Source organism: Arachis ipaensis, chromosome B9 (genome assembly GCF_059453495.1).
Source record: "Arachis ipaensis isolate K30076 ecotype BB chromosome B9, ASM5945349v1, whole genome shotgun sequence".
NCBI classification, from domain to species: Eukaryota; Viridiplantae; Streptophyta; class Magnoliopsida; order Fabales; family Fabaceae; genus Arachis; species Arachis ipaensis.
The window spans coordinates 154,370,172-154,391,788 of record NC_142444.1 but is presented as its reverse complement, the minus strand read 5'-3'; the positions used below and the strand labels follow the sequence as shown (position 1 = coordinate 154,391,788).

The 21,617-nt window shown below is 42.7% G+C and overlaps 1 protein-coding gene across 1 annotated transcript; it reads left to right on the top strand.

The window, feature by feature from the left end:
- The first annotated feature begins 7,810 nt into the window (after positions 1–7,810).
- On the top strand, positions 7,811–10,411 carry LOC148546861 (uncharacterized). Its single transcript, XM_088499404.1, has 3 exons — positions 7,811–8,455; positions 8,591–9,784; positions 9,839–10,411. The coding sequence occupies exons 1-3, from the start codon at positions 7,811–7,813 to the stop codon at positions 10,409–10,411; spliced, it is 2,412 nt and encodes an 803-aa protein (XP_088355530.1).
- The last annotated feature ends 11,206 nt before the right edge of the window (positions 10,412–21,617 follow it).

Here is a 21,617-nt window from a genome sequence, read left to right as displayed (position 1 = left end):
TTACGCAAATACAACTTTACAAATTACCAGACACATTTGCAACTTTTCAATTTGTATGTAAACCGCTACACCCTGTCGCGGTTTACGTTTAGAAACACTAAGAGCATAAACCGCTACACCCTGTAGCGGTTTATAAAGGAATAAATGTATAGGGTAATCTGTGGTACCCTGTAGCGAATTTTATTTGTGAAGATTGTAAGTGAGATAGAGAGAGAAAGTAGAGAGAAGTTAGAGTTTCCAAAGGTTGGGTTTTGTTTGAGTTTCTTGGAGCAATCTTTGCAAGTGGAACCATGGCAGATAAAAAGCGCTTGTACCGACTCAACGGCGTTGCTCACATAGCCGGCGACATCAATGAAAAGGTAAGTTTCTTTATCCTCTTTCATTTGGTTAATATTCGTATATTTATTTATTTAGTATTAAGGAACTTATAGGCTAATTGGAAAAAACAGGACCTTAGTTTAGTTTAGGGTTTGAAAATTAAAATTTATATTTTAAAAATTAATGTAGAAATTGGAAAGTGAAATGTAGAATTTGGCTTGGGGGCAAGTAGCGGCCTTGGCCCCAAACAAATTTTAAAAACTCATATATTATTATAATAGATGTATTGTATAGAGTAAAATTTAGCAGTACAGTCATAGTCATTATGTAAATTTAAATTAAATTAAAGTATTTTTATATAATATATTAAAATTTAAAATTTTCCACATGTATTTATATTATTAGTATTTTTTATTTAATTTAGACTTTTTTTCATTTATTTCTTTAGGATTAATTTAATATTTATAATAATAAAAAAAATACTTGAATATTATTTATAATATTGTTATTTTTTTCTAATTTTATTTAGTTGTTTCCTATTTATTTTTTTTAATTAATTTCTATCCCTATTATTATATAAAAATACTTTAATATATTTTACATTTACATAATAACATTATTAGAATTTAATGAGGTGTTCTTTATTTTTGTCACAATATACAGCTGAATCGGTGTGTTTATAGCGTTCACAGGTAACAGAATATGCCGTTACATGATAGAATCATACCCTATTTAGAGAAGACTGGGTTGTACCACTTGGCTGGGCTGCCCGTGGATGGACAGCCTGTTTCTGGGTACCTGATTGACTTCCACTTGCATATCAAAGGGGGCAGACCGGCGTGGGAGTGGTTCCAGAAGTTATTTGGTGAGCTTCCGCCACCGGAGAAGGTGAAGCAGTACATGGTCCACTTCACATGGTTCCATGAGGGGTTCAGGATGTTACCCGCTGATGCTTCTGAGGAGACTGTGCGCATATATGCACGTGTATATATTATGATGCTTCTCTCGACTCAGCTGTTTGGGGACAAGAGTGGGAATCGGGTCCACATTCGATGGTTGCCATTTGTGGCAAGACTTGACGACATGGGCAGCTTTAGCTGGGGGTCAGTTGCGTTGGCATGGCTATACCGATGCATGTGTCGGGTGGCCAACAGAAACGTGACCAACTTGGCTGGTCCCTACATTTGCTACAACCATAGATCTTTTGGCAGTTCCCCACGCTCAGGCCGCAGGGGTTTGACCAGTTCTCTTTTCTGTTGGCATCCAGGTATCCGTTAATACATTTAGTCTTTCATTCTTCGTTACAAGTTATTAACGTTCTACATCTGAAATTACACGTTGATGTAATATTACTGTCATTCAGGTGGGCCACTTACTTACCCACGTCTGATGGGAAGGAACAAAGAATAGTTCAGTTTCGCCTTGCATTAGACTGACTGGGTGGTCGAGATGTAAGTCATTTGTTTGTGTTTTCAAAATTTATTAGTTCTTCCCCCACTTATCTGTATATAGTGTTACAATGTTGACTGCTCTCTTTGCTTTCAGATTGTATGGGAGCCTTATACTTCGCTTGATGTACTTGCAGTCATTCATCCGGAGATACTGACTGAGGAGAACAGTCGGTTATGGCGGGCGGTCACTAACCTGATATATTTTGCAGTGATTAAGTGGCACTAGCTAGGTAGATAGGGTATTTCCACAACTCGGTGGCATATAGCATGTGCCTGATCCAGCTCTGAATATAGACTATCTTCATAGTAAGGACGACAGGGGTGGAGATAGATAGTTTTCCTTTTACTATCGGACATGGCATGAACATTGGGACCAGTGGGTTACCTTTGTGTTGAGTACCTGGATTGGTGGTATATATCGAGTAGCACATAGGATTCCATCTTGCGTGATGGCCAAAAGCAAAGTCCCGCCATACTTGCCATATAGATGAGTACTGTCTATGCTGACCAAAGGCTTGCAATGTCGGAAGGCTTCAATCCAAGGAGGAAATGTCAAAAAACGATGATGAAAGTACATGGTAGAATCATCAACCTGATCACCAACTCAAACCGGAGAAGTCTTCAACAAAGCAACGGTTCCCTCCATAGTAGACTGCACACCAAGGATCCAACAGGATAGCCGGCATAGGACTATTCCCAATCCCCGTAGATCTATGCTACTACCTTCTGTTTTGCCAACCAGGACTTCTTGTAACTTGGCCTGAAACTATACGTTGCTTCGGTAGCTTCTTGCAGCACCTTAATTGATACCGCCGCATCAACTCAAACCAGAGGAAAGATATTCACACAGATGACATGATGATCAAGCTGTTGGTGGTCACTAGATATTGATGTAGCCAAGCATGTGTGTAGTCCGTTGTACCGTCGAACTTCCCAGGTGCTCTTTTGCTGCCGAAGGCTGATGCGAATCATCCACGTGCAAACTCTACCGAACTTCTTGCACCTCCCATGATATTTAAGATGATCTGACTCTATCACCCTTTACTCAATACTACGGCGAATGCTGTAATCCTTTACACCTAGAACAGCTTTCTCCTTACTTTGGAAAGATTGACCAACTTGAAATTCAACTGCAACATTTTCCTCGTGCAATCCTTGACCCCAAAGGTTGGAATTGTGTCCGGCGGTTGGCCGATGGCTTCCAAGTTCAGGGTAAAGAAGTGTGGAGGATGCTGATGTGTGCCATTACTTGACGGCACCTAACCTGCTGCTGGGTTTTTCGGAATATCATCGTCACTGTCCCAACCAATGTCAGTAGGATCTTCATCCGAATCATCCTCTCGCATCGCATTTTCAACCCAGATCTGGTTCTCCCTCATGTCCAACATCTGGAATCGGACGGGCTAAAAAAACTACCCCAATTGCACCACCTGGACGATTACCCAACAAACAATCAGGTGCAACGATAGACATCAAGGTAGAAGCACCACCCATCATAGTCGACTGAGGATTCGGCGCCGATGCGCCAAGAACTATCGATGCCATGTTCCAACTTCACAAACAACTCGTGTATCCTCACTTTCTAAAAACTCGGGCGACAATGAAACAACACCTGCATATCTTCATGGGACCCTATCACAAATGTTTCATATTTCACTCCGGTTGACACAATCGCAATAGGAATCTTATATAACAACTTCTTCACCCACTTTGTGCTGCACACGCCCAACTTCTCCAATATACTGATTTTTAGATCTAACAGTATATTAGATGACCTGATAAAAACACTCAGTGGTTCTCTATCGGTAAACTTTACACCGTGATTTTTACTCTTTTTTTATTTTTCCAGAGTAATGCACTAACACTAAAAAGCTCTCCTCACTCTCCATTCTAAAGATTTCAATGAAAATGACACACACTACACAAATAGCTGGGTATATATATAGGCATTTTCAAAACTGCCACGCCCTTCATAAATCGCTACAGGGTATCGCGAATTACCCTTGCAGCTTATCTATTCATAAAACGCTACAGGGTGTAGCGGTTTAGGTTATTTCATCTTCTAATGTAAACCGCAACAGGGTGTAGCAGTTTACGTGTATGTTAAATCCGTTTTAGGGTGTCACATTTTACATATAAATTGAAAAATTACAATTGTGTCTGCTCTTTTGTAATGTTGTATTCTGGTAAACATTCTTTCAAATTATTTTATTTGCGTAAATTGCCTTTTTTTGTGACTAAATTGTTTTTTAATTGTGAATGGATATACATATACATGTAGTTGGTGGAATTAATATTCAACAGAACTCTTAAATTTTATTTTAAATTTTAAATTAGTTTTTAAAAATTTTAATTATCTTAATTTAGTTAATTAAAATTTTCAATTTGAACTCCGTTAGGGAAATAATGGAGAATCTTTACAATATATACAATGGGCTAAAAATTTGGCCCAATAACGATAAAAAAAAACCACTTAAATTACTCAAATTAAAAATTTTATTCAGCTATTCTAAAATTTTAACCATCTTCTATACCCTAATTTACCAACACTCTTGCTGTTAGCAGGCTAACAAATTCAATAGCTAAATGGGACACAAGAAGCACTCAAACGGTGTTGATGCAACCTTTTTCTCCTATTGTGATAACTGGAGATCGAATGAGAATGAAAGAATTAGAATATGGAATCATGAAGGGGCAACATCAACGAAATCATGAATCATCATCATCAACATGAATATCAACACCTCAAGAATGATGAAAAAGAAGAAGTTCGATATCCCTTTGACGATGATGCTTACTCCAGGCAGGATCGGGAGTGCAGCGGCCATGGAAAAGTACGGAAGGGGCTGCGGAGGTATCCGACTCTTCTACAGAAAAATAAGGTACTGTTTCGGTCGGCAGGAACCCCGCAACGGCGTCGGGGGTGGATGCGGCGGCGTCGGCATAGTCTCTGGGACCTGGGGGATAGCGGCGAGTTTTGGGATGAAACAAAGGTTAAGAGATTATGGTGAAATTGAAAGTAATTGTATATTTAAATGCTAATCCTAAATTTTTAAATTTTAAATTTTGAAATTAAATAATTAATTAAGAATCTGATATTTAATTTTTAATTTTCCTTTCTTTTTAAATTCATTGTATACATTGTACACTAATATTATTGTCTCCTCATACTTTCTCTTTCAATTTTTATTTTATAACTCATTTTAGCTCCACAAAATTTTTAATTGAAAGAATATATATATATATATATATCAAGTAATTAAAATTTGTGCATTCACATGCATGCTTATATTATAGATAATTTTGCCAACTAATATATAAAAGTAAAAGGTTTGATGCTTTAAGGTGTGGCACCACTTCATAATGTAAGGCAAATAGGCAATGTAATTAGAGAATCTTGATGTGAGTTATTAATCTCCACCGTTAAGAACTCTTACAATAGAGTTTTGATCTTCTTTATATTTGTTTTGTGCACCAAATTTATTTATCAGTATTTCTTTTGATTAGAAAAAATTTATATTAGACGCGTGTCTTTTTTGTTTTTGAGTTGAAAATATATATTATTTAATTTAATATTATAAAAAATTTGAGTGTATTTAAAATTTATTACTTTGAGCACTTGATTTTATTTTTTATTTCATTAAAAAAATTTTAGTTTAGCTAGAATTATCACTAAATTTATACCTCTTGCTATCAGTGGAGGATTTTTGTTACTGTTACGGTCTGGCCCAAATCACTCGCGGGCCGGCCTGACCCGAGCACCACCCAATCTGGACGGTCAGGATCGAGGCGCCCAGTTGCCGACCCAGATACGCGTCCCTGACAGCTTTGCTACAGCTATACGAAGGAAACATCGAAGGAAGTGGGCCTGTCATTGCAGGGCCCACCTCTGACACGGTATATATGGGGAAGGTCCTACCCTTCCCCCAAGGTACGTCATATACTATTCAACCCTTTTTCACCTGCACACTTGACTGACTAGAGCGTCGGAGTGTCCTTGCAGGTGACACCCCCCTCCACACGAAGAGTTTGGGACGTCGGCTGCACCCCCTTCAACCCAGCGACCCGGAACCAGGCGATTCCCCCTCTCATCAATCGAAGTACCAACCCGAACCGTCCGGTACCAGACCTACCAAACATTGGCGCCGTCTGTGGGGAGCGTCGCCTGAATGGATGTTATACTGGGCCCAGGAGGAACAGGCCGCGAGACCGAGCGCAGAGCGGAAGCCTCCGCGGCTTCTCCTTGGCAGCGCACGAGGTCCCCTCCAAGACGAACCACACGATCACCCGAAAGGCGCCCCTTCGGGGGAACTGGCGACAACAGTGCCAGAATAATGCAAGAACTACGTCACAGGATGCAAGACCTGAAGCGCCGGCTGACAGACCGAGAACATCGTCAACAAACTCCCGAACCGAGCTACTCCCGCTCCCCCTCGAGAAGCCGCTCCCGACGAACAGCTAGCCCACGGTCTGAGACCAAGAGTGCCAGGGAGGGAGGACGCGCAAGAAGACGCCACGACCCCATCATTTACACCAGGCACGATAGGCGTACCACAGAGCGAAACCGCGAGGGCGCTCGTCGGGAGGACGACGAGGGAAGAACAACCAGAACGCGGGGACCAGTGATAATGTGCGCAACCCTATTCCATCATTCCATCCTTGAGGTCCGGCTGCCAAAGCACTTTGACAAGCTAACGGACATGAGGTACGACAGAACCCAAGACCCGCAGGAGCACCCCACGGCTTTCGAAGCCAGAATGAACCTGGAGGGAGTGGGAGACGAGGTAAGGTGCCGCACTTTCCCGGTCACTCTGGCGGGACCTGCAATACGGTAGTTTAATAACCTCCCGCAGGGCTCGGTGACCAGGTTCTCGGACATCAGCCGTGCCTTCCTAGCCCAATTCACAACCAGAATCGCAAAGGCAAAGCACCCAATCAATTTACTTGCAGTGACCTAGAGATCCGGCTAGCCGACCAGGAAATACCTAGACCGATTCAACGATGAGTCTTTGGAGATCGACGGGCTGACGGATTCGGTTGCAAGCTTGTGCCTGACGAACGGACTTCTAAATGAGGACTTCAGAAAGCACCTCACCACGAAGCCGGTGTGGACAATGCAGGAGATCCAATGTGTAGCCAGGGAGTACATTAACGATGAAGAAGTCAGCTAAGTCGTGGCTGCCAACAAACGGCAGCCCTCTTACAACCAAACCTGGCATCACGGGAGCGGAGAAAGACAAAAGGAACACGCTAGGGACGGCGGTCCGAGTAAGACTCCCAGGCCGTTTCCTCGTGTCGGGAAGTTCACTAATTACACTCCCCTCACTGCGCCGATTATGGAAGTTTACCAGCAAATAGCCGAGAAAGGGATCTTGTCGAAGCCCCGACCTCTGAAGGAATGACCAGGGGGGGAACAGGAGCCTCTACTGTGATTACCACAAGGGCTACGGGCACAAGACACAGAACTATTTCAACCTGAAAGACGCACTGGAGCAAGCGATCAGGGATGGAAAGCTAGCCGAGTTCTCCCACCTCATTAGGGAGCCGAGGAGATGGAATCGCGACCACGAGGGCGAAGACAAGACCCGGGCCGCAAAGCAACGCCAAGAGCTGGAGGATAACGACCATGGCCTTACCATAGTGAACGTAGTAACAGCAAGAAACGCGGTGCCTAGGTCGACATCGGCACATAAGAAAGACGCCAAAGTCCTGGCGGTTTCCACATCCTCTGCACGAAGCCCCAAGAAACTTCCATCCATTTCATTCGGCCCGGAGGACCAATGGTTTGACGAGGTCGTGGAAAGCCCTCTCATGGTCATTACGGCCAGAGTGGGAACCGGCCTCATCAAGCGGATCCTTGTAGATACGGGGCAGACTCGAACATCATGTTCCGCAATGTGTTCGACGCCTTGGGCCTACGGGACACCGGCTTAAAGACTCACCAGCACGGCGTTGTAGGGCTCGGCGACCACTTCATCAAGCCGGACGGGATAATCTCTTTGCCGACCTCCGTGGGACAAGGCCAAGGGAGAAGAATGGTAATGGCAGAGTTCGTGATCCTACGAGACTCCATGGCCTACAACATCATCCTAGGGAGGAAGACCATCAACGACCTAGGAGCAGTCATCAGTACAAGGATGCTGATAATGAAGTTCATAACTGAAGAAGGATCAGTAGGGTCTGTAAGGGGAGACCTAGAAACGGCAGTCGCTTGTGACAACGTCAGTCTCTCGTTAAGAAAGAAATCCAAAGAAGCATCAGGAGTGTTCCTCACCGACTTGGATGCCAGAGTCAGCGACAAGCCGAGACCCAAACCAGAAGGGAACCTAGAAAAGTTTAGAGTCGGCGACATGGAGGAGAAGTTCACCTTCGTGAACAGAAACCTCCCTCACGAGCTGAAAGAACCTCTAATAGAAATGATCAGGGCCAATGGTGACCTATTTGCCTGGACACCGGCTGACATGCCAGAGATAGACCCCCAACTCATGTCGCACCATTTGGTCATCAAGCCAGAAGCCAGACCAGTGGCCCAAAGGAGGAGGAAGATGTCACAGAAAAGGGCAGAAGAGGTGGCCAAGCAGACGGCCAGCCTCCTCGAGGCAGGATTTATCCGGGAACTTGACTACTCGACCTGGATGGCTGTCGAACGTAGTCCTGGTAAGAAAACACAATGGGAAATGGAGGATGTGCGTGGATTATTCCGACCTCAACAAAGCATGCCCCAAGGATTGCTACCTCTACCCAACATTGATGCACTCGTCGACGCGGCGGCGGGGTACCGGTATCTGAGCTTTATGGATGCTTATTCCAGCTACAATCAGATACCGATGCACCAGCCAGACAAAGAAAAAATAGCATTCATAATGCCAGGAGGAATCTATTGCTACAAGGTAATGCCCTTTGGCCTGAAGAACGCGGGGGCCACATACCAAAGGTTGATGAACAAGATATTCAGTGACATCATTGGTAAAACGGTGGAAGTCTACGTGGACGACATCCTTGCCAAGACCACCCGACCCGAAGACCTTCTAAGCGACCTGGAAAACGTGTTCACGGCCCTCCGACGACACGGCATGATGCTCAATCCTCTCAAGTGCGCCTTTGCCATGGAGGTCGGGAAGTTCCTAGGATTCATGATAACCCAAAGGGGGGTGGAAGCCAATCCTGAAAAATGCCAAGCAATACTCCAAATGAAGAGCCCGGGCTGCGTCAAATATGTCCAGAGACTGGCGGGAAGGCTCACCACGTTATCTCGCTTCCTTGGGGCATCGGCAGCAAAGGCCCTACCTTTCTTTAACCTAATGAGAAAGGGAATAGCATTTGAATGGACTCCGGCATGCGAAGAAGCGTTCAACGATTTCAAAAAGATCCTTGCAACACCACCTGTGCTCGGTAAGCCCATGGTCGGAGAACCGCTCTACCTGTACCTAGCTATAACGGAGGAAGCGCTGGCAGCAGTCTTGGTGCGGGAAGAATGGAAAGTTCAACAACCGATTTACTTTGTGAGTAAAGCGCAAGGAGCAGAACTTAGGTACAACAAGTTAGAGAAACTGGCACTAGCGCTCCTGACCTCTTCCCGCAGATTACGGCAATACTTCCAAGGTCATCAAGTGGTCGTAAGAACGGACCAGGGAATTCGTCAAGTGCTCCAGAAACCCGACCTAGCGGGAAGGATGATGACCTGGGCCATCGAGCTATCCCAGTACGATTTAAGATATGAGCCTCAACATGCAATTAAGGCGCAAGCAATGACAGACATCCTGGTGGAAGTAACCGGAGACCCAACCGAGGACACGGGCACACGGTGGAAGCTCCATGTAGACGAAGCCTCCAACCAGACGTCCGAAGGCGCCGGGATCATCTTAGAAAGCGCAGCCGGAGTCATCTACGAACAATCGGTCAAGTTCGAGTTTCCTGTGTCGAACAACCAAGCAGAATATGAAGCTCTTCTAGGCGGCTTGATCTTAGCTGGGAAAGTCAGGGCTACGAGGCTAGAAGTAAGCAGCGACTCACAGGTCATCACGTCGTAAATAAATGGAAGCTACCAAGCCAGAGACTCGCTGTTGCAGAAGTACTTGGAGAGGGTCAAAGAACTGAGCAAACAGTTTGAGGAGGTCACAGTCCAACACGTTCCGAGGGAGAGGAACACACGGGCAGATCTCCTATCCAAGCTAGCGAGCACGAAACCTGGAACCGGCAATCGGTCCCTCATTCAAGGCATCACGAAAGAACCAGCAGTTGCCCTCCACCTGACCAAGATAAGCCCCTCCTGGATGGACTCTATCACTGATTTCTTGCAGAACGGCAAACTCCCTGTAGGTGGGAAGGAAGCTAAAGTATTAAGAAGGGAGGCTACCAAATACACGATCATACAAGGCCAACTATTTAAAAAGGGACTTAGCCAACCCTTGCTGAAGTGCCTACACACCGATCAGACGGACTACGTACTTAGAGAAGTCCACGAGGGGTGCTGTGGTCACCACGTCGGGGGCAAAGCCCTAGCGAGGAAGCTCATCCGAGCTGGATATTACTGGCCATCAATGATGGAGGACTCCAAGGAGTTCGTGAAAAAATGCGTTAAGTGCCAAGAGAACGCTAACTTCCACAGAGCACCGGCCACCAAACTGAGCCTGATGATGTAAACCCCGGTTAAATTAGTAGATAATTAGTTAATAAATTATTTTTTAATAAGGAGGATTAGAAATGCGAATATTATATCAAAATAGGGTAGAGCTCATCGAAACGAGAATTTTGACACTAATTTTGAAGAAAACGGTCCAAGAATGGACCGAAAGGACCGAACCGGTTGAACCGGACCCGAATCGGGCTATCGGTCCAACCGGACCAGCCCATTAAAAAGAGCCACGGGCTCTTTTTCCCTCATTTCCTCAAGGACGCAGCTGAGCTCCAGGGAGAGGAAAGGAACGCCGAACCTTTACGGCAAAGTTCCAAATCCCGTAATTCCTCCGTTCGAGCTCCGATCGCCGCACCGTTTGCGGCCACGCGTTCACCGCGTCGAGCTCTACATTTCTACCGGAACAATTTCATAGGTAACTTGCTATTTCACTCTCAGCTTCATCTTCCCCCAATTTTCGAATTTTAAGTGGGAATATTGAATTTCTTTGATTTCTGATGTTTTAGGATCCAATTAGCTTGAGAGAAACGTTCACTCTTGCTTATGTGAAGCTTGGGTAAGGTGAGGATACGATAATTCTATTTTAATTTCATTAAATTTGAGCTTTGAGTATTAAATTGGGTATATATGTATTATGAATGTGTATTAGGTTGAAAATAAATAATTGGAGCTTGAAATTGTGAATACTGGAACTTGGAGGAAGCGGATTAGTTGAGTTTTGAGGGGCTGTTTTGGTTTTGAATAAATAGCTTTGGTCGTTACGTGGAAATCGGCTAAGGTATGGTTTAGGTTTCTTGCATTTAATATATAATGTTCTGTGAAAACTTAGGCTAGATGACCATAGGATAAGTTGGAATGCAGGTGTATATTTAATATTTAGTAATTTATCGATGAATATAATTGGTTGAAGTTTATTGGATAATTAGTTATTAATTTTGGATGTTGAATGTTATTGTTGATGAACATGGTTAGTTTGGTGCTTGTTGATTAACTAATGATTTGGTGAATTATTGATTTGAGGTATTTGTGTTAAAAGCCTAGGATTTGTGAACTATGATTCTTAGTTGAATTTTGGTTGTTGGATTTGAATATTGGATGAGTTTAATTGTTGATTTGAAGTAGATTTATTGTGGTGATTGTTATGATGATGAGGAAGGGTATGTTGAATTGAAAAGAAAGCAGGTTTGGACCCGAAAAGGGTGGCAAAGTCCGAGTTTTAGAGGAGATGCTGCCGAAATTTTATAAAAAATTAGAGATTTTATTTAGATGATTATTTAAAAGAGATTTAGATTTAAAGGTTATATGGTTTGATTTTGAGTTATTAAGATAGTGAGTATGTTTTAAGTTTGAAGTTTGATTCTTAGAAAAGAATGAATTATGTTTTGAATTGAAACTATTGATGGATGGAATGGGAGGTGATATAATGAAGGATAAGGATTGAATATGTTTAATGTATGATGATGAATGAGATGCAATTGAGAATGATGTGGATGTTGATGAATTATAATTGAATTATTTATATGGCTTATGAATTTGAATAATCTGAAATACGAGATTCCCTGGATTAAGTGCCATGGCTTGCCACCACGTGTACCAGGTTGAAAACTCGATACTCTGTTGACCCTACGACATAAGTGTGACCGGGCACTATATAAATTCCCGGGAATGTTACCCCCATTGAGCAATATTGATTATTTGAGAAAAATCTATGCATAGACTCTTGGGGATGCACGTCGGGGGACAGTCTAAGGACAATTCAGACTTGTCGGGTTGGCTGGATAACCGACAGATGAGCCTCATCAGCCATAGGACAGGCATGCATCATATGCATATTACTTGAATTACTTGCTTGTGCTCTAATTGGGTGTGCCTATTTGTATTTGCCATGCTAAATGTGTATTTGTTACCTGCAATAGTTGTAACCTTCTTGTGTTTGCCTTTATCTGTTTATTTGTCTGTGAAAATGCATGATGGAATTGGAGGTATGGAGGAATGGTAGTATAGGACTTAGATTTAAGGTTAAGTTAAGTTAGGATTAAATATTTTTAGGAAACCACCTTTTATGGCTTCTGTTTAATATTTTAAGTTCTACAATCTGAGTGTCGGCGTTCTAGGATTGCCTCTGGCATTCCCAGGACCTTATATATTATGTGTGTGGCACCTTTACCATACTGAGAACCTTCGGTTCTCATTCCATACTATGTTGTTGATTTTCAGATGCAGGCCGGGAGCCATCTCGTTAGTCGTCTGGACTCTTAAAGCGGAGGGGTTACTGGATAGTTTTGTTGTACAGTGATGTATATATATGTACTAGCTTTCTCTCCACATAACTTGTCCTTTTTGATCCTCTTAGAGGTTTATGGAGAGGCAGGATTGTGTGTATGTACTTTTGGGTTTTGAATATGTATGTATATATGTGTAAATATTCTCTGGCCAGTCTTGACTTCGCAGGCTGAGTTAGGAGCTTGTTATTTTGTATCTTTGGCACTCTATTCCTACTTCTGTTATCTTATGTTTGACAGTTACAGTTTTCTTAGCATGCAAGTTAACTCGTTCCTTGAGCGTTGCGCTTTTATCTCGCGATTTTTATTTTTCCTATCCTTCAAGGCTCCTAGCATATTATAACTCTTCTGCTATTATATGTACTTATTTTATTTTAGAGGTCGTAATACCACATCACCTCTGTTTTACGACTTAAGCGTAAAGCTTTGTGTGGTAGGGTGTTACATTAATGGTATCAGAGCAGTTCGTTCCTATAGAGCCTGAAAGACGGACTGATTGTGCTTCTGTGCATTCTCTGTTTATGTGTTTATGTGCTATTAGGATATCTGATTGATATATATGGCATAAACGTTTGTGAGCATGCATTTGGAACTTAAAGCATTAGACCTGCGATATTGAGACTGATCAACTTAATATCACTTGTTTGGTGTGTATAGGGACCAGATGTCGACTCGCGGACGCGGTCGCGGGCGAGGTAGAGGTAGGACAGGCACTGTTACTCCTGTACCCACAGGGACTGATCCAGTAGACTTTATGGCTGTCTTGGGAAATATGGCTGCAGCTATGCAGGCAACAGCTGAGGCACTGGGTAATCAGATAAATCAGGGTAATCATGGGAACAATAATGATGGAGACGGTCCTATGACACTTGCTACATTTCTGAAAGTTTGCCCTCCAACTTTTAAGGGAACCTCAAATCCCACTGATGCAGATAATTGGATTCAGGCTATGGAAAGGGCGTTACAGGCACAACAGGTTCCTGAAGAGCAATGGGTTGAATTTGGGACTTATCAGTTGCAAGGTGAAGCTCAGTATTGGTGGCAGGGAACACGACGTATCCTGCAGCCTGATGGTGCTGCGATTCCTTGGGAGGTTTTCCGGACAGAGTTCTATAAGAAGTACTTTCCTAATTCAGCTAGAAATGCCAAGGAACTTGAATTAATGCAGTTAAAGCAGGGACAGATGACTGTTGCTGAGTATACCAGCAAATTTGAGGAGTTATGTCGCTTTTCTCGTATCTGTCAAGGTGCGCCTGAAGATTTTGCTGAATGGAAGTGTATTAAATATGAGGGAGGTCTTCGGAGCGATATTCTGAGCTTCGTTGCCCCAATGGAGATCAGGGTGTTTTCTGAATTAGTGAATAAGAGTAGGGTGGCTGAGGATTGTGTAAGGAAGGCGGCAGCAGAGAAAGGGAGTTTGAGGATGCCTTTTCAGAGGCCTTCAGGGAGGAACTTTGCTTCGAGAGGTAGGAATTTCAAGCGTGGAGGCTTTGTTCCGCAGCAGACTCAGGGTCAGGGTAATTATAGAAGGCCGAATATTACTGCTAATCAAGGAAAAAGGTTTGGGAAGCAGCCACAGCAGGATCTGAATTGTCAGAAGTGTGGAAAATATCATCCTGGAGTTCCGTGTAGATTAGGACTTGGAGTGTGCTATTCCTGTGGACAGCCCGGGCATATAGCCAGTAATTGCCCTGAGAAGAAGAAGTATGAGACTGGTAGGGTGCAACAGCCGGGGAGAGTATACACTACTTCTACCATTGGTGCTGAGGGATCTGAGACACTTATTAGAGGTAATTGTGAAATGGCTGGTAAAATCTTAAATGCTTTATTTGATTCAGGAGCGTCTCATTCATTTATTGCATTTGAAAAGGCCCTTGAATTAGGATTGAGAATGGTGGTTTTAGGTTATGATTTGAAAGTATATAATGCTACTCATGAAGCTATGGTGACTAGGATAGAATGTCCACAAGTTCCTTTTCGAGTGCAACAGCGTGAATTTGTGCATGATTTGATTTGTTTGCCTATGACTGGTCTTGATCTCATTTTGGGATTGGATTGGTTATCCAAGAATCATGTTTTGCTTGATTGTTCTGAGAAGTCAATACAGTTTATGCCAGAAGGGTCAGAAGCACCGGTTGTGGTGAATAGTTACTATTTGAACACTATGATAGTAAACTGTTCTGGAACCGAATGTCAGGGTATTATGTTATTAACTGCGGGAGTATCAGGTGATGATCAGAGTTTAGAGCAAATTCCGGTTGTATGTGAATTTCCAGATGTGTTTCCGGATGATATTAATGAATTCCCACCTAACCGAGAGGTTGAATTTGCAATTGAGTTGGTACCTGGATCCGGTCCAATTTCAATTACTCCTTATAGGATGTCGCCTTTAGAAATGACTGAACTGAAAGCTCAGCTGGAAGATCTGTTGGGTAAGCATTTTATCCGACCAAGTGTTTCTCCGTGGGGAGCGCCAGTGTTACTGGTAAAGAAGAAGGATGGGAGTATGCGGCTGTGTGTCGATTATCGGCAATTGAATAAGATCACTGTGAAGAATAAATATCCGTTGCCTAGAATCGATGATCTAATGGATCAGTTACAGGGTGCCGGTGTATTTTCTAAGATTGATTTGCGATCCGGATATCATCAGATAAGGGTTAGAGACGAGGATATTCCGAAAACTGCTTTCAGAACCCGTTATGGTCATTATGAGTATACAGTGATGTCTTTCGGGTTAACTAATGCCCCGGCAGTATTTATGGATTATATGAACAGGATTTTTCGACCGTATCTGGACAAGTTTGTTATTGTCTTCATTGATGACATTCTTGTTTATTCTAAGACTGAAGAGGAACATGCTGATCATTTGCGAACTTTGCTGCAAATTCTGAGAGACAGGAAGTTATATGCTAAGCTATCTAAATGTGAGTTCTGGAAGAGTGAAGTGAAGTTTCTCGGCCACGTGGTGAGTAAGCAGGGGATAGCTGTGGATCCTGCTAAGGTGGAAGCAGTGATGAATTGGGAGCGACCAACTTCAGTGACAGAGATCAGGAGTTTCTTAGGTTTGGCAGGGTATTATCGCAGATTCATTAAAGGATTTTCACAACTCGCCTTACCTTTAACTAAGTTGACTAGGAAGGATACACCTTTTATCTGGACTCCGGAATGTGAAGAGAGTTTCCAGGCATTGAAGCACAGGTTGACTACTGCACCTGTATTGGTATTACCTGAACCAAGTGAATCGTTTGAAGTGTATTGTGATGCATCTCTGAAAGGGTTGGGGTGTGTTTTGATGCAGCACCAGAATGTTGTAGCATACGCCTAACGGCAGTTAAGGCCGCATGAGATGAACTACCCGACACATGATTTAAAACTTGCTGCTGTTGTGTTTGCTTTAAAGATTTGGAGGCACTACCTCTATGGCGTTAAGTTTCATGTTTTCTCAGACCATAAGAGTTTGAAGTATCTTTTTGAGCAGAAAGAGTTGAATATGCGTCAGAGGAGGTGGATGGAGCTTCTGAAAGATTATGATTTTGAATTGAATTATCATCCAGGAAAAGCGAACGTTGTGGCGGACGCTTTGAGTCGGAAGTCTTTATATGCAGCTTGGATGATGCTACGGGAGGAAGAGTTACTGAAGGCATTTCAAGGTTTGAATTTGGGAGTTAGAGAAGAATCTGGAATTTTGTGTTTGAGTCAGTTACAGATTTCAAGTGATTTTAAATCAGAACTTCTGAAGGCTCATCAAGATAGTGAAGCGTTACGTAAGGTATTACCAGCAGTTGAACAGGGAAAACAGTGGAGAATGTCAGAAGGTCATGATGGTTTATGGAGGTTCAAGAACCGGATTATTGTGCCTGATGTTGGAGACCTACGACAAAGTATCTTGAAGGAAGCTCACAAGAGCGGGTTTTCAATTCACCCAGGGAGCACTAAAATGTATCAGGATCTGAAAGCGATGTTCTGGTGGCCAGGTATGAAGAATGATGTGGCATTGCATGTATCTAAATGTTTAACGTGTCAGAAGGTTAAGATTGAGCATCAGAGACCATCAGGGACCCTTCAGCCTTTGGAGATTCCACAATGGAAATGGGAGAGTATCGCAATGGATTTTGTGATAGGTTTGCCTAGAACCCGATCTGGTTGTGACGCTATTTGGGTGGTTGTGGATCGACTAACAAAATCAGCTCACTTTCTTCCTATCCGAATAAGCTGCACAATGGAGGAATTGGCTCGAATGTATATTAAAGAGATTGTCAGGTTGCATGGCGTGCCTTCTACCATTATATCTGATAGGGATCCTCGTTTCACATCAAGGTTCTGGGGAGCTTTTCAGCGTGCATTTGGGACTCAGTTAAGCTTGAGTACTGCGTATCACCCTCAGACAGATGGTCAGTCAGAAAGAACTATTCAGACCTTGGAAGATATGCTAAGAGCTTGTGTTTTGGACCAACCGGCGAGCTGGGACCGGTATATGCCATTAGTGGAATTTGCTTATAATAATAGCTACCATGCGAGCATCGGAATGGCTCCATATGAAGCTCTGTATGGCAGAAAATGTTAGTCTCCATTGTGTTGGTATGAAACTGGAGAAAGGAGTTTATTAGGGCCTGAAATGATAGCTGAAACGACTGAGCAGATAAAGAAGATTCGTAGTCGAATGCTTATAGCCCAAAGCCGCCAGAAGAGCTATGCTGATCAGAGGCGAAAGCCTTTGGAATTCGAAGAGGGAGAACATGTCTTTCTAAAAGTTACACCAACCACTGGAGTGGGAAGAGCTATTAAGACCAAGAAACTGAATCCTCGTTATATTGGACCGTTTGAGATTCTGAAAAGAATTGGACCAGTGGCTTATAGAATTGCCTTACCGCCATACCTTTCGAATTTGCACGATGTATTTCATGTATCACAGCTTCGGAAGTATACTCCTAATGCAAGTCATGTTCTAGAACCAGAACCAATTCAAGTGAGAGAAGATCTAACACTCCCAGTAATTCCGGTGAGGATTGATAACACCAGTGTTAAACGATTACGAGGAAGGGAAGTATCATTGGTAAAAGTAGCTTGGAGACGAGCTGGTATCGAGGAACATACCTGGGAACTCGAATCAGATATGCGAAAGGACTATCCACATCTCTTTTCAGGTAACTATATTTGAATTTTGAGGGCAAAATTCTTTATTAGGTGGGTAGAATGTAAACCCCGGTTAAATTAGTAGATAATTAGTTAATAAATTATTTTTTAATAAGGAGGATTAGAAATGCGAATATTATATCAAAATAGGGTAGAGCTCATCGAAACGAGAATTTTGACACTAATTTTGAAGAAAACGGTCCAAGAATGGACCGAAAAGACCGAACCGGTTGAACCGGACCCGAACCGGGCTATCGGTCCAACCGGACCAGCCCATTAAAAAGAGCCACGGGCTCTTTTTCCCTCATTTCCTCAAGGACGCAGCTGAGCTCCAGGGAGAGGAAAGGAACGCCGAACCTTAACGGCAAAGTTCCAAATCCCGTAATTCCTCCGTTCGAGCTCCGATCGCCGCACCGTTTGCGGCCACGCGTTCACCGCGTCGAGCTCTACATTTCTACCGGAACAATTTCATAGGTAACTTGCTATTTCACTCTCAGCTTCATCTTCCCCCAATTTTCGAATTTTAAGTGGGAATATTGAATTTCTTTGATTTCTGATGTTTTAGGATCCAATTAGCTTGAGAGAAACGTTCACTCTTGCTTATGTGAAGCTTGGGTAAGGTGAGGATACGATAATTCTATTTTAATTTCATTAAATTTGAGCTTTGAGTATTAAATTGGGTATATATGTATTATGAATGTGTATTAGGTTGAAAATAAATAATTGGAGCTTGAAATTGTGAATACTGGAACTTGGAGGAAGCGGATTAGTTGAGTTTTGAGGGGCTGTTTTGGTTTTGAATAAATAGCTTTGGTCGTTACGTGGAAATCGGCTAAGGTATGGTTTAGGTTTCTTGCATTTAATATATAATGTTCTGTGAAAACTTAGGCTAGATGACCATAGGATAAGTTGGAATGCAGGTGTATATTTAATATTTAGTAATTTGTCGATGAATATAATTGGTTGAAGTTTATTGGATAATTAGTTATTAATTTTGGATGTTGAATGTTATTGTTGATGAACATGGTTAGTTTGGTGCTTGTTGATTAACTAATGATTTGGTGAATTATTGATTTGAGGTATTTGTGTTAAAAGCCTAGGATTTGTGAACTATGATTCTTAGTTGAATTTTGGTTGTTGGATTTGAATATTGGATGAGTTTAATTGTTGATTTGAAGTAGATTTATTGTGGTGATTGTTATGATGATGAGGAAGGGTATGTTGAATTGAAAAGAAAGCAGGTTTGGACCCGAAAAGGGTGGCAAAGTCCGAGTTTTAGAGGAGATGCTGCCGAAATTTTATAAAAAAGTAGAGATTTTATTTAGATGATTATTTAAAAGAGATTTAGATTTAAAGGTTATATGGTTTGATTTTGAGTTATTAAGATAGTGAGTATGTTTTAAGTTTGAAGTTTGATTCTTAGAAAAGAATGAATTATGTTTTGAATTGAAACTATTGATGGATGGAATGGGAGGTGATATAATGAAGGATAAGGATTGAATATGTTTAATGTATGATGATGAATGAGATGCAATTGAGAATGATGTGGATGTTGATGAATTATAATTGAATTATTTATATGGCTTATGAATTTGAATAATCTGAGATACGAGATTCCCTGGATTAAGTGCCATGGCTTGCCACCACGTGTACCAGGTTGAAAACTCGATACTCTGTTGACCCTACGACGTAAGTGTGACCGGGCACTATATAAATTCCCGGGAATGTTACCCCCATTGAGCAATATTGATTATTTGAGAAAAATCTATGCATAGACTCTTGGGGATGCACGTCGGGGGACAGTCTAAGGACAATTCAGACTTGTCGGGTTGGCTGGATAACCGACAGATGAGCCTCATCAGCCATAGGACAGGCATGCATCATATGCATATTACTTGAATTACTTGCTTGTGCTCTAATTGGGTGTGCCTATTTGTATTTGCCATGCTAAATGTGTATTTGTTACCTGCAATAGTTGTAACCTTCTTGTGTTTGCCTTTATCTGTTTATTTGTCTGTGAAAATGCATGATGGAATTGGAGGTATGGAGGAATGGTAGTATAGGACTTAGATTTAAGGTTAAGTTAAGTTAGGATTAAATATTTTTTAGGAAACCACCTTTTATGGCTTCTGTTTAATATTTTAAGTTCTACAATCTGAGTGTCGGCGTTCTAGGATTGCCTCTGGCATTCCCAGGACCTTATATATTATGTGTGTGGCACCTTTACCATACTGAGAACCTTCGGTTCTCATTCCATACTATGTTGTTGATTTTCAGATGCAGGCCGGGAGCCATCTCGTTAGTCGTCTGGACTCTTAAAGCGGAGGGGTTACTGGATAGTTTTGTTGTACAGTGATGTATATATATGTACTAGCTTTCTCTCCGCATAACTTGTCCTTTTTGATCCTCTTAGAGGTTTATGGAGAGGCAGGATTGTGTGTATGTACTTTTGGGTTTTGAATATGTATGTATATATGTGTAAATATTCTCTGGCCAGTCTTGACTTCGCAGGCTGAGTTAGGAGCTTGTTATTTTGTATCTTTGGCACTCTATTCCTACTTCTGTTATCTTATGTTTGACAGTTACAGTTTTCTTAGCATGCAAGTTAACTCGTTCCTAGAGCGTTGCGCTTTTATCTCGCGATTTTTATTTTTCCTATCCTTCAAGGCTCCTAGCATATTATAACTCTTCTGCTATTATATGTACTTATTTTATTTTAGAGGTCGTAATACCACATCACCTCTGTTTTACGACTTAAGCGTAAAGCTTTGTGTGGTAGGGTGTTACAGATGATGTCCTCCCGGCCCTTCACACAGTGGGGAGTCGACCTCTTGGGACCTTTCCCGGTTGGCCCAGAGCAAGTCAAATATCTCATAGTCGCCATCGACTGTTATACCAAATGGATAGAGGCCGAGCAACTGGCCACTATCTCCTCGTCCACTATCTCAGACAACGGGACGCAATTCACCGATAAGAAGTTTGTAGAGTTCCTCTCCGGCTTGGGCATCAAACAGAAATTCTCTTCGGTGGAGCACCCCCCAAACGGACAAGTTGAGTCTGCAAATAAGGTCATCTTGCTGGGACTCAAGAAGCGGCTAGACAACAAGAAAGGAGCATGGGCTGATGAGCTCGCCTCAGTCCTCTGGTCCTGCCGTACAAACGAGCAGTCCGCCACGGGAGAAACCCCATTCCGCCTGACATACGGGGTAGACGCGATGATACCCATAGAGATCGGCGAGCCGAGCCCACGGTTACTTCTCAAGGGGGTGGAAGAAGCTGTAGAGAAGGACCTAGTGGATGAGACCAGGGAGAAGGCCCACCTGTCAGAAGTAGCACTAAAGCAAAGAATGGCTCTACGCTACAACACCAAAGTGCTCAAGAGGGAATTTGAGCAAAACGACCTCGTCCTACAGCGCAATGACATCGGCCTACCGACCCAGGGAGAAGGCAAACTGGCGGCAAACTGGGAAGGCCCCTACAGTGTCAAAGAAGTGATTGGCAAGGGCGCCTACAAATTGGAGAAGCTCGATGGAATGGAGGTCCCGAAAACTTGGAATGCGGGCAACATGAGAAGGTTTTACCCCTAGATCAAGCATGCCGGCTAGGCGACCTAATGAACTTAATCACTTACCTTTGTATCTGCCATGGTAACAGAATTGTTTAATTACCAGTTAATGTTTACTTGTCATTTCAACCATTTTACTTCTATTGTTCTTTTTCCTACTTACACATCACACGACAACAAGTTTCACGACGCATTAAACGGAACCACGATACGGCACCCCGGGACTGATCACC